We start from the raw sequence: 13,426 nt of genomic DNA, 5'->3' as shown, positions 1-13,426 counted from the left end.
TGTACTTCATTTGTCTTCCGACATTCTTGTGTTTTGTTCCTTGTATCTCATCACCGGTGTGGCCTAGCTAGCAACTGTTACTTTTCAGCTACATTTTTGTTGGCAAACTGGGTTTCTATGGCAATTTGTTTTGGTTCGTTAAATGATTTAATTACTGACATAGTTAAAGTATAATCGGGTAGCTAGCTATCCACTGGTGTAGCTAAGTAGGCTGGCTAACGTTTCCTAGCAAACCGGGAAAAAATGCAGTCTTGACTTGAGTCTAGAAAAAGTCTAGCTGGTTAGTTTCTTGTTTTAGCAAACCATTGACATGACAACCGATGATGTTATGGCTTGCGATGAGTTAATTAACATAGATGTTGACACCATTGCATCCCATGGTTTTAAACAAGAGAAACCCCAACTTTCTGCAACTTTACGAAGGTACTACTCATTCTGTAAGAGGAGGGTGAGTGTGTAACAAACGTAACGTTAGCTATCTTATTAGCTAGCTATATCCACTCCGTTTATTTTCTTAGTATGCCATAATGAAAACATATCTTATCTTGCAGACATTTGGTACATTCGTGGCATCCAAAATAGCTTCGTGTCATGAGGCAGAGTCTCCAACAACAGTTTGGAATTGCTGTGGCCAGACCTTTAAGGAACCTCCTTCTATCCACAAACATGTGGCAAGGACTCATGACACTGACATTCAAAAGCTTACCAAGTCCACATTTGAGATTTTACTGAGCCAGAATGAGAAAGAAGCCGCTTCACAACAACAATCAACAGAGAAAGAGCCAGTTGACATCTTCTCCTGGATACCTGACACCAGTCACATCACCGGTGACCAACTACACAAGTAGGGCTTCCTCGTGGGCTCTTTCAGTGTTGAATCATTACAGTGGATCTTATAGTGCTCTGAAATTAATACATTTTCATGCTCTGTTTCTTGTAACCTGTAAAGTGGCCCAGGTGAGGTTCTTCTGCTCTACTGCTACTGTCCGCTGGCAGATCCACCGCTCATCTGTGCTTGGCAGAAGGCCCTTTGTGAAAAACTCCAGTTAACTGGCAAGGTAACAGTATGACAAAATCCTGGCATATAAAAATATGATGATTTTCCTTTTTATAATTCAGTACACCATTCATTAATCATACCATTTCTGTAGGTGAGGGTGGCAAAAGAGGGGTTAAATGGAACAGTTGGAGGCACAAAAGTGGCGACGGACTTGTACATCAAGGCAATGTGCTCCCATCCCATCTTCAAGATAATGGAAAAAGAAGACTTTAAGGTAAAAACAACATCAAATCAAATTATTTGTCACATGCGCTGAATAAAACATGTGTAGACCTTACCATGCAATGCTTACTTGCGAGCCCTTTCCCAAAAGTAAGAACATTTTACAAAAAAGGAAATAGTAATACAATAACAATAACGAGGCTATATAGAAGGAGTACCGGTGCCAAGTTAATGTGCAGCGGTACAAGGTAATAAGTAGGTAGGGGTAAAAGTGACTATGCAATCAGGATGGATAATAAACAGGGTAGCAGCAGCGTGTGTGTGTGTGTGTGTGTGTGTCAGTGTAGTATGTGTGGGAAGAGTCCAGTGAGTGTGCATAGAGCCAGTGCAACAAAATAAATAAGGGGGTCAATGCTAATAGTCCGGGTAGCCATTTGATTAACTGTTTCGCAGTCTTATGCCTTGGGGGTAGAAGCTGTTCAATAGCCTTTTGGTCCCGGACTTGGCGCTCCGGTACTGCTTGCCGTGCGGTAGCAGAGAGAACAGTCTATGACTTGGCTGGAGTCATTGACAACAGAAAAAGGCTTGGGGTAAGGTTTACAAATGTTTCTGTGATCCATTCACTATTGTTTTCAATGTCTCCTTAGACCAGTGATGGGGGTGCAGAGTGTTTCTCTAACCTTCGAGTTGGTGTCTACAAGGAAATAGTGCCAATGGGAGTGGACCCAGATGCCCTCTCCTACAGACTAGCAGGTAGGCCTATAACATGTCTCGCATATGTCTGCGTTGGATATGTTATTTGACCTAATGGAACCAGTAACTGGTAAGGGTTGAATATGGCCCTGAGTTAAGCCTCTGTTTTTCCCACTTAGGTGCTCACCTGGAACCTGAAGAATTCCACAAAGAAGTGGAGGCTCTTTTGTCTAAAGGTGACTCTTGCAATGATACAATACTGCTGGACTGCCGGAACTTCTATGAGAGTAAAATTGTAAGTATTGGATTTGACTGCATATGTCCACTGCTCTGTAGGTACATTTGTATTTATCATATAGAGTAATAATAATGGTAGTTTAATGTACCAAATATTTTTTTGCTTTCAGGGGCAGTTCAGCCAATGTTTGGCCCCCAACATCCGAAAATTCAGTTACTTCCCCGATTACGTTGACCAGAACCTTGACCTCTTTCGAGACAAGAAGGTCCTGATGTACTGTACCGGCGGCATTCGCTGTGAACGCGGCTCAGCCTATCTCCGCTCAAAAGTAAGCTTACCTTTCAGTGACAGTGTCTCATTGAAACATGACAAACATGCTTCATCCAACCCAAAAGCTCAACCTAAACAAATGTTTAAAAGTATGTTTCTCTCCTACTTCCAGGATGTGTGTAAGGATGTTTATCAGCTGAAAGGTGGCGTTCATAAGTACATGGAACAATTCCCTGAGGGCTTCTATCGTGGTAAACTGTTTGTGTTTGATGAGCGCTATGCCATCTCCTCCAACAGTGACATCATCTCTGGTCTGTATAAACTGTGAATTGCCCTTAGGACTTTCCGATTATCACAGTGCTTTTTTTATGTAAGAAGTAGTCTAGTTTATGAGCTTATGTGCCAACCCAAAGAAAAAGTTCCTTCCTGTTAGAACGAGAGACCTATTCATCCATAGTCCTCTCCCCTTCCTCCTCTTTGTCTGCAGAGTGCAGATACTGTGGCTCTCCGTGGGACCAGTACCAGCTGTGCTCCACCCACTTCTGCTGCCAGCTGGTCCTTTCCTGCTCTGCCTGCAGACAGGGGGGCCACACTGCCTGCTGCCCCACCTGCCAGACCAAGGGCCAGGGAGAAGAGCCCTCTGCCACACCTACACAGAGAGAGGAGTGCGAGTGCACAGATGGGCGGCCCAGGATCCCCCAGGATGCATTGTGATGTTTTAAAACGTTCAACAGCGCTAAGCGGAGACCTTACCTGGAACTTTACCCTCATGGTTTTGACAATCCTGGTTCAACAGACCCAAATGTGGTTGTGGTGACAAACAGCTAGTGTCTATTTTAATTAAAGGAATCATCAACATTGCAGTTATTTTATGAGCTTGCCTTGAATGGGTCTTGAATGGCTGAAGTAAAAAATGCACTAACATTAGACACTATATATTACATGTGACATGATCAGAGGCGTCATGTATGTCCCCGATATCATGACCTTGTATATTGTTAAATAAAAACCTATATTTAGAGATTACATATTCAATATTTAGAACATAAAAAATAGGTGCTGATTTATCTAGAAGTATACTCTGATTATTCAACACTGATCCATCTCATCTACGGGTGTGTTCGTAAATTCAACCTGGAGTGCCAGAGTGTGCTCTGGGTGTTTGTAAATTCAGAGCGTTTCGCTCTCTGAGTGTACACTGGATGCTCAGGCCAGGGAGTAGGGTTAATCCGATAGTCAAGCACCCAAGCTAACAGGCCAATGTTGGCTAGCTTGCTAGCTACTTCCAGACAAATGAGAGAACACCTCACTCTGACCATTTCACTCGCACTAGCAGAGCTGGTTAGACTGTTTTCATGTTATCTAGAGCGTTGGTGACTAACTGTGCTGCTGGCAACAATTTAATAAAGTTTTTTTCCCAACATTTATTGACACACGTCATATTCAACGGGTGTTGCGCGTTCGTAAATTCATGTTATTCTGTGCTCTGGTACATTCAGACGAGAGCACTCTGAAATAGGAGTAGATAGCCAGAGTGAATTTACGAAAGCACCCTATATCTCTTGCACATCTGCCTACTAACAAGGGGGCGCCGTTATGCCAGCTGTAGCTAGTCACATAGAAACAGCAGCTTCACACAGGGTGCGTTTGTAAATTCCCTCTGGCTATCTACTCTGATTTCAGTATTCAAGAGCACAGAATAACTGATTAATTTATGAACGTGCAACACCTGTTGAATATGACCGGTGTCAGTAAATGTTGGCAAAAAATTGTTGCCAGCAGCACAGTTAGTCACTAACGCTCTATATAACCTGGGAGTGTGGTGCCAGGAAAATAACCTCTCACTCAATGTCAACAAAACAAAGGAGATGATCGTGGACTTCAGGAAACAGCAGAGGGAGCACCCCCCTATCCACATCGACAGGACCGCAGTGGAGAAGGTAGAAAGCTTCAAGTTCCTCTGCATACACATCACTGACAAGCTCAAATGGTCCACCCACAAAGATCGTGTGGTGAAGAAGGCGCAACACCGCCTCTTCAACCCCGGGAGGCTGAAGAAATGTGGCTTGGCACCTAAAACCCTCACAAACTTTTACAGATGCACAAATGAGAGCATCCTGTCAGGCTGTATCATGGTACGGCAACTGCACCGCCCACAATCGCAGGGCTCTCCAGAGGGTGGTGCGGTCTTCCCAACGGATCACCGGGGGCAAACTACCTGTCCTCCAGGACACCTACAGCACTCGATGTCACAGGAAGGCAAAAAATATAATCAAGGACAACAACCACCCGAGCCACTGCCTGTTCACCCCGCTATCATCTAGAAGGTGAGGTCTGCAGCAAAGCTGGGACAGAGACACTGAAAAAAATCTATCTCAAGACCATCTGACTTTTAAATAGCCATCACTAGCACATTAGAGGCTGCTGTCCTATATACATAGAATGGGAATCACTGGCCACTTTAATAATGGAACACTAGTCACTTTAATAATGTTTACATATTTTGCATTACTTATCTCATATGTATATACTGTATTCTATCCTATTCTACTGTATCTTAGTCTATGCCACTCTGACATTGCCCATCTAAATATTTATATGTTCTTAATTCCATTACTTTATATTTGTGTGTATTGATGTGAAATTGTTAGATAATACGTGTTAGATATTACTGCACGGTTAGAGCTATAAAAACAAGCATTTCGCTACACCCGCAATAACACCATCTAAACACGTGTATGTGACATAAAACTTTGATTTGAAAACAGTTTAACCAACTCTGCTTGGGCGATTAAAATGGTCAGTGAGGTGTTCTCTCATTTGTGTCTGTAAGTAGCTAGCAAGCTAGACAACTTTAGCCAGTTAGCGTGGATGCTTGATTGCCGTTGTGAGGTCAGAACTCTCAGAGCAATCCTAATTCTCCGCAGAGCGTCCAGTGTGCGCTCTGAAAATACGAACAGACATTTTAACAGCGCACTGAATTTACGCACTCTAACACACTGGAGACAATTTACGAACGCGCCCAAATCGCCTCAATTGGGATGAACCTCATCATAGCTAGACAGCAAGCCGAGTAGGAGATAGCTACGGCAGGGGGTTCACAAAAAACACCAGACGAACACCTAGCTAATGGGAATAGTACTGCCCTTGGTGACAGCCTTTCATGTGTCTTTGTCACGCTGTGCCTTTCTGTTGATAAAGCACAGTGGGACCAAGAGATGTCTGCGCCGGGTTTTACGAGCCTGAAAACCTCTCTCGATCACAGCTTGAATTCAACGCCGAATGGTGGAGCAGCACCCCCCTATCAGAATGGTAAAACAGGCCGTGGAGATTACGGCCGCTAGTTAAACTAGCCAGTGGTTGAAATAACTAGCTAACTAATGTGGTTGTGTGAAAGGCTGTTGATTGGATATTTGTTGCGTTTGGTAATTAGCTTAGCTAGCTAACGTTAGTTGCGTAAATTATGACATTATTACTAAAACCGACAATTCAGTTTTTAAACGAGAAATCGAGAATTTCTACCTAGCTAACGTTAGCTAGTATCCATTCAAGTTTGCCACACTAGCCAGCTATCTTAAACAACCAAGTTTATTTGTTGTAATATTTGTTATGTTCACAAATTGATTTAGTATTCTTTGTTTATTTCACTAATGCAGCCAGGATCCATCACGGGGTCGATGGTGGGAGGAATCTTTGGCTAGTTAGCTACTGTAGCTAGATAGCTTACTTGGGCATTTTATATCTGTCACTAGCTAGTAACGTTAGGGCTTCATCATTACACCGGCAGCTGGCCAGTCAGATCTAAAGTATTTTACTCTTGGGTTGCTGTTTAGATGACTTTGACAGGTTTGATCATTTCTATAGAATATTTATTATGTAACGTTAGCTAGTAATATATATGTAGGTAATACTTTTGATAATAGTTGATCACACTATTTATGATAATCATCTATCCTCCTTGTCAATAATCTGCATCAATATTTAATTTACCCCAAACCCCTTTGTTCTAACATCAACTCTTATTCTCTTCAGGTCCAGGAGGGCAGACTTACCCATCCACATATCCTTTGACTGGGTACTATGGAGCCGGGCCTCAACAGCAGGGCTACCCAACCATTCCAGGACACTGTGCCCCTGCCCCCCAAAAAGCTCCCATCACGAACAATGATCACAGTGCTTACTGCCACCAGCAGCCACTGCAGCCCAATGCTGCACCTACTGTAGCCCCCTCTGCATATGGAGCAACCCAAGGCTCCCACCCTCCCTCTCTGCCCTATGGCACCCCCACCACTCTTCCCACCTCCGCTGCCCCTCCAAACACACAACATGCACCTTCATTCCAACAACCAGCCCCCTACGCACAGCCTGGGGCCTACTATGGACAGCAGCAGTACCCTACCTCCCAAACGCAACACCACCCCCAGCAGCCAAACTTGGTTTTGGCACCCCCCACCAGCCCAGGTGCTCCCCTGTATCCCATTGTCTCGTACCCCTCTGTTCCGGGAAGCAGCCAGTACGGTACATTGCGTTCCTCCCAGGCTCCCACCGGCCCAGCAGCTGTTCCCAATCTGATGGGCGCTCCCCTCCACCAGCATGCCCCAGGAAATGACACCAGTCACCCAGCATCTACTGCAGCGGTTCCCCCTGGGTATAGCATGGCTCCACTCGGCCAACCAGCCACAGTCAACGGCCAGGGTAATGCAGGTACAGTCAACTTCTCGGCACTGTTGAGAATGTCCGTACAGAATACGTTTTGAGACACTTGTCAATACACGTTTCTTGTCAATTTGTGTATTTGATATATTTGCCTCTGCCTTAATTGGTTTCTTCTCCCCAGTCCAAGCCCCAGTCCTCCAGCACTATGACCAAAGTCACCAGGCACCCATGACACATGACCACTACGGAGGAGGAGTCACACACAACACTGGGGGTGCTGACAGGGACATACCACCTTTAGGAATCCCCTCCACTTCAGTTCATTCCTCCCCAGGGCATCAGCAAGGTAAATGGAGAGAGAAGAGAGGCTTTTAACCTTTTGAATTAGCCTGGATCTCTATAGTATCTGTATAGGTCATCAGCATTGACGTCATCAATGGCAGGCCCATGTCGGCCATTTTAATGCAAGTTTTATAGAATCCTGCATCGTTACATTTGTGTGGTTCTCCATCCTCACCTTGATTAAATGATTGATGAAGGGATCTGTTTTTCATCTTCATACTCTTTTTCTAGGCCTAGTCTAAATAAGTGAATTAAAGAGGTGCATTTCCATCGAAAATAACCGATGAGCACCAACATGTTAAGTTAATAGGTGCATAACAAATTGGGTGTCAAATGAAAGTTAAGAGTATGTTTTGCAGAAGTGAAGGCATAGATTCATTTTTCAACCATTTTCAATCTTAATTGGGCATAAGCAAAGGCTTTGATTTCTGGATAAAAATATGTAAAGGGTATCAGAAATGCATCAAAACACACTAATGTTGATGTGAACACCCCTGCTAACTAATATCAGCAATTATATTTCGTTTTGGAGAAATTGTTTACCATCTGTAAGTTTAAGAAATATTACCTTGTGCCATGTAATTCCACTATCAAAAATCCACATGTTAAGATATTTTCAATTTTGTCCCCCATGAGGAGGGAGGATAATAAAAGTTCACAGAAGTAACAAGTAATGATAGACCTACCAATTAGTTATAGTGATTTTAGCCATTGTTTATGCATTATTAAGTGAATAAAACTCGTAGTTCTGTTACGAAATTGGTAACGATGATACCATAGAAATCAGTAACGGAATTACTGCAATTGAATTGGCTACAATGGGAAATCATAATAGTCACAAACCACAGTTGGGTCACCTGCTATTGGCCTCCCTTCCACTGCCATACTGTTATGTTCAGCTCATAACTGTTTTCTTTGTCTTTTTGTTGTCTGGTAGTCAAAGCAAGAGTGTTAAAATAGTCTGAGTCTGGACAACCCCTCCCTCTATCTCTTGCTCTCCAGTTAATGTCACCTCTCTCAGCTCTTACTGACACCTAGCCATGAGAACACTCTTTTTCCATTTACTTTAACCAGCATCCTCACCCACTGAGCATCGACCGACCGACACTGGACGTCCATGGACGTTGAAAAGTAGTTGCAATTTGGTCAGTCCACCCTTGCTTTGATGTTAACGTCCACAGACGGACCATACTGGACCAAATCTGAACCTATCATAGACGTACAGTATCAGTCAAAAGTTTGGACACACATAGTCATTCAAGAGTTTTTATTTTTACTCTTTTCTAAATTGTAGAATAGTAGTGAAGACATAAACTATGAATCATGTAGTAAAAAAAAAAGTGTTAAACAAATCAAAATATATTTGAGATTCTTCAAAGTAGCCACCCTTTGCCTTGATGACAGCTGTGCACACGCTTGGCATTCTCTCAACCAGCTTCATGATGAATGCTTTTTGAAGGAGTTCCCAAATGCTGAGCACTCGTTGGCTGCTTTTCCTTCACTTTGTGGTCCAACTAGAGCTGTGGTGGTCACGAAATTTCGTCAGCCGGTGATTGTTAAGCAAATAACTGTCGGTCTCATGGTAGTAGACCGTTAATTAACATAAACACATTTAGCATTTCCTGGCTTCCACGCATAGCCTACAAGCCATTTTAAAAAGTCTAATATATCCATGTAATATAGCCTACACCTTCACAATAAATCCATGATTTATTTTAGAACGGTCTAAAGAAGCATGATATGAAGAAAATATAGTCTATTTCAGAAGAACATAATAGCATACCATCAGTTGTCCGTATGTGGATATGCTAAATGGCTGTGGGCTACACTAGTTCATTTAGCAGACAAGATTTGCTTATAATACCGTGACATTATTTTATAGCAGAATACAATTGAACAAAGCTGAATAAAATATAAATATATTCTCCAAACGATTTGAGGGAGTGCGCACATGCGGATATTCTGTGTTGAGGTTAACAAAGAAATAGGTATTCCTATATGTTTAATTTAGAGTTATTAACTTTAGTTGTTCTACAAACGTTGGGCTGTATGTTTTTGATTTTTAATACATTGTAAGGCTGTATGGTGAAAAAAGTTGCTTGAAAGACATGAGCTCCAATTTGTTGTTGTTTTGCACAGGCTGTACACATTCCAATAGTCTCTCATTCACAATTTGACAATCACTTGATAATGCCTCGAATTTCACGGCGGTATCCCCTTTGTGTCCGTGATGCACCCTAAAACAATCCATGCCTTTTGCAGGCCAGAGTGCTGCGTTGTGCCCTTCTCCCTGAGTGTGCTGCGCAATCCGAAGCGCCTCTCACTCACATGGCTCTTCGTCACTTGATCAGGTCTTTCTCACAGGCTACAAGTGAAGACAGACACATCGCCCATCCTTATCCAATTCCGAGGTGCATATTGAAGATATTGAAAGAACTGTCCACATTTACTTTTCGTCAGCCAACAAGATGAGTAGGCCTAACGAACAGCAAAAGCACTAGCCTATGTCAATCTACTATCCCCCATAGTACAAAGTCGACCTATTCTGTGCGAGAGATAAATATTCCAAACGTAGTCTGGGACAGTTGTGGGATGCGATAGATCCCAAACTAATACATCCACTAGCATCCCCAAACTTTTTTTATGCATTATGGCTGACGCAACAGATCAGAACGTTTAGCTTAAAATGTTTATAAACTATTTGGCTATTTCTCCACATTATAAGCGCAGCAATGTGCACATAGTAGTAGGCTATAAATGCAAATGTTCCAATAGTGGAAAACACCATTATCAAAAGTGACCGCAAATGCAATTTATTATAAAGGTGCATTTTTATGGGGGAAATGATCTTCCCCAAACTTGAAAGTCAACACGCTGATTATATATGCCAGTTAGGCTCTACATCCCTTGTAAAGCGGATTAATGTGTTTAACTTGAAGAAGATATTTGGCCACTTTAGTTGTGATCCAAACCTTATTAAAACATATAGGCTTATGGGCTAGGCTACATGAAGTGTGCGACCTATGATTAGAAAAAGTAGCAAAAAAAAGGCGTTTTTTTCTTATGACGGGCATCATTCACAACTGATAAGTGATAGGCTATTATTGTCACCCATCAGACTATTCTTGATTTTAATCTTGTCTTTACATATACTAAATAATATGTGTGAAATTTGTTTTGATTTAGATTGGACCATTATCATGCACCTGTGTCAGTTATCATGCACCTGGGCAGCGGGAAAAATACATTTAATTTATGCACTTAAATAGCGAATGGAAGATGCTTTTCCCCGTGGTTTATTTTCATGCCAACCAGGTTGGCTATACTGCTGTTGTAAATATAAGCAATGTGCTTAATATTAGGAAAGTTGAGAATTTAATATAGTAGGTCTAGCCTATAGAAAGCTGATGGGATCCTCCTATTTTTATTAGCGGCTATCACTCTGTTTTCTCCCGCAATTGCATAGCCTATATAAATGTTGCGCAACATGAGCTCATTGGCTCTCGTGAAGTGTTTGATTAGATTTTAGAATATATTTGCATTGACGTCAGAGTGACAATAGAGTGCGGAGTACCAGGCAGTTAGCACGTTTGGTAGGCTACTAATGACCAGCAGCAGCATCAGAGCTTGGAAAAGCCTAATTAGTGACTAAACAGTCATGTGGAATTTGACTGTTTCATGACTCGTGACCGCTGGTGTGGCGGTAATATGGTGACCGCAACAGTCCTAGGTCCAACTCATCCCAAACCGTCTGTTGGGTCAAATCAAATCAAATACAATTTTATTGGTCACATACACATGGTTAGCAGATGTTAATGCGAGTGTAGCGAAGTGCTTGTGCTTCTAGTTCCGACCGTGCAGCAATATCTAACGAGTAATCTAACAATTCCACAACAACTACCTAATACACACAAGTGTAAAGGAATGAATAAGAATATGTACATATCAATATATGGATGAGCGATGGCCGAACGGCATAGGCAAGATGCAGTAGATGGTATAGAGTACAGTATATACATATGAGATGAGTAATGTAGGGTATGTAAACATATAAAGTGGCATTGTTTAAAGTGACTATTGATGCATTTATTACATCCAAATTTTAATTATTAAAGTGGCTAGAGATTTGAGTCAGTATGTTGGCAGCAGCCACTCAATGTTAGTGATGGCTGTTTAACAGTCTGATGGCCTTGAGATAGAAGCTGTTTTTCAGTCTCTCGGTCCCAGCTTTGATGCACCTGTACTGACCTCGCCTTCCGGATGATAGTGGGGTGAACAGGCAGTGGCTCGGGTGGTTGTTGTCCCTGATTTATATTTTTGGCCTTCCTGTGACATCGGGTGGTGTAGGTGTCCTGGAGGGCAGGTAGTTTGCCCCCGGTGATGCGTTGTGCAGACCTCACTACCTTCTGGAGAGCCTTACGGTTGTGGGCGGAGAAGTTGCCGTACCAGGCGGTGATACAGCTCTCGATTGTGCATCTGTAAAAGTTTTAGTGTTTTTGGTGACAAGCCAAATTTCTTCAGCCTCCTGAGGTTGAAGAGGTGCTGTTGCGCCTTCTTCACCACGCTGTCTGTGTGGGTGGACCATTTCAGTTTGTCCGTGATATGTACGCTGAGGAACTTAAAACTTTCCACCTTCTCCACTACTGTTCCGTCGATGTGGATAGGGGGGTGCTCCCTCTGCAGTTTCCTGAAGTCCACGATCATCTCCTTTGTTTTGTTGACGTTGAGTGTGAGGTTATTTTCCTGACACCACACTCCGAGGGCCCTCCCCTCCTCCCTGTAGGCCGTCTCGTCGTTGTTGGTAATCAAGCCTACCACTGTAGTGTCGTCTGCAAACTTGATGATTGAGTTGGAGGCGTGCATGGCCACGCAGTCATGGGTGAACTGGGAGTACAGGAGAGGGCTGAGAACGCACCCTTGTGGGGCCCCAGTGTTGAGGATCAGCGGGGTGGAGATGTTGTTTCCTACTCTCACCACCTGGGGGCGGCCCGTCAGAAAGTCCAGGACCCAGTTGCACAGGGTGGGGTTGAGACCCAGGGTCTCGAGCTTAATGACGAGTTTGGAGGGTACTGTGGTGTTAAATTCTGAGCTGTAATCGATGAACAGCATTCTTACATAGGTATTCCTCTTGTCCAGATGGGTTAGGGCAGTGTGATTGTGTTTGCGTTGTCTGTGTACCTATTGGGGCAGTAAGCAAATTGTAGTGGGTCTAGGGTGTCAGGTAGGGTGGAGGTGATATGGTCCTTGACTAGTCTCTCAAAGCACTTCATGACGGAAGTGAGTGCTACAGTGCGGTAGTCATTTAGCTCAGTTACCTTAGCTTTCTTAGGAACAGGAACAATGGTGGCCCTCTTGAAGCATGTGGGAACAGCAGACTGGGAAAGGGATTGATTGAATATGTCCGTAAACACACCAGCCATCTGGTCTGCACATGCTCTGAGGACGCGGCAAGAGATGCTGTCTGGGCCGGCAGTCTTGCGAGGGTTAACATGTTTAAATGTTTTACTCACGTTGGCTGCGGTGAAGGAGAGCCCGCAGGTTTTGATAGCGGGCCGTGTCAGTGGCACTGTATTGTCCTCAAAGCGAGTTGAGGTCGGGTGACTGTGGAGGCCAGGTCATCTGATGCAGTACCATCACTCTACTTCAGCCCTTACACAGCCTGGAGTTGTTTTGGGTCATTGTCCTTTTGAAAAACAAATGATAATTGCAAACCAGATTGGATGGTGTATCGCTGCAGAATGCTGTGGTAGCCATGCTGGTTAAGTGTGCCTTGAATTCTAAATAAATCACAGTGTCACCAGCAAAGCACCATCGCACCTCCTCCATGCTTCACGGTGGGAACCGCACATGCGGAGATCATCCGTTCACCTACTCTGCGTCTCATAAAGACACAGCGGTTGGAACCAAAAATCTCAAATTTGGACTCATCAGACCAAAGGACAGATTTCCACCGGTCTAATGTCCATTGCTTGTGTTTCTTGGCCCAAGCAAGTCTCTTCTTATCG

General features: G+C 43.4%; 2 protein-coding genes across 2 annotated transcripts in view; both read left to right on the top strand.

The window, feature by feature from the left end:
- Positions 1–14: 14 nt before the first annotated feature.
- LOC120048063 (thiosulfate sulfurtransferase/rhodanese-like domain-containing protein 2) lies at positions 15–3,296 on the top strand. Its single transcript, XM_038993753.1, has 9 exons — positions 15–448; positions 552–844; positions 950–1,058; positions 1,152–1,274; positions 1,870–1,975; positions 2,095–2,210; positions 2,323–2,481; positions 2,596–2,734; positions 2,911–3,296. Exons 1-9 carry the CDS (start codon positions 311–313, stop codon positions 3,135–3,137), a joined length of 1,410 nt encoding a protein of 469 aa, XP_038849681.1. The 5' UTR covers positions 15–310; the 3' UTR covers positions 3,138–3,296.
- Positions 3,297–5,356: 2,060 nt separating this feature from the next.
- LOC120048060 (protein transport protein Sec24B-like) overlaps positions 5,357–13,426 on the top strand; it is a 30,299-nt gene continuing 22,229 nt past the window's right edge. Inside the window, exons 1-3 of the mRNA XM_038993750.1 lie at positions 5,357–5,735; positions 6,456–7,127; positions 7,261–7,425. Coding sequence (XP_038849678.1) covers positions 5,642–5,735; positions 6,456–7,127; positions 7,261–7,425 — 931 coding nt within the window. The 5' untranslated portion in view covers positions 5,357–5,641. The remainder of the gene's footprint in view (positions 5,736–6,455; positions 7,128–7,260; positions 7,426–13,426) is intronic.

Source organism: Salvelinus namaycush, chromosome 5 (assembly GCF_016432855.1).
Source record: "Salvelinus namaycush isolate Seneca chromosome 5, SaNama_1.0, whole genome shotgun sequence".
NCBI lineage: Eukaryota > Metazoa > Chordata > Actinopteri > Salmoniformes > Salmonidae > Salvelinus > Salvelinus namaycush.
Note: the sequence above shows the minus strand (reverse complement) of the source record. Positions and strands in the feature narration are given on the sequence as shown.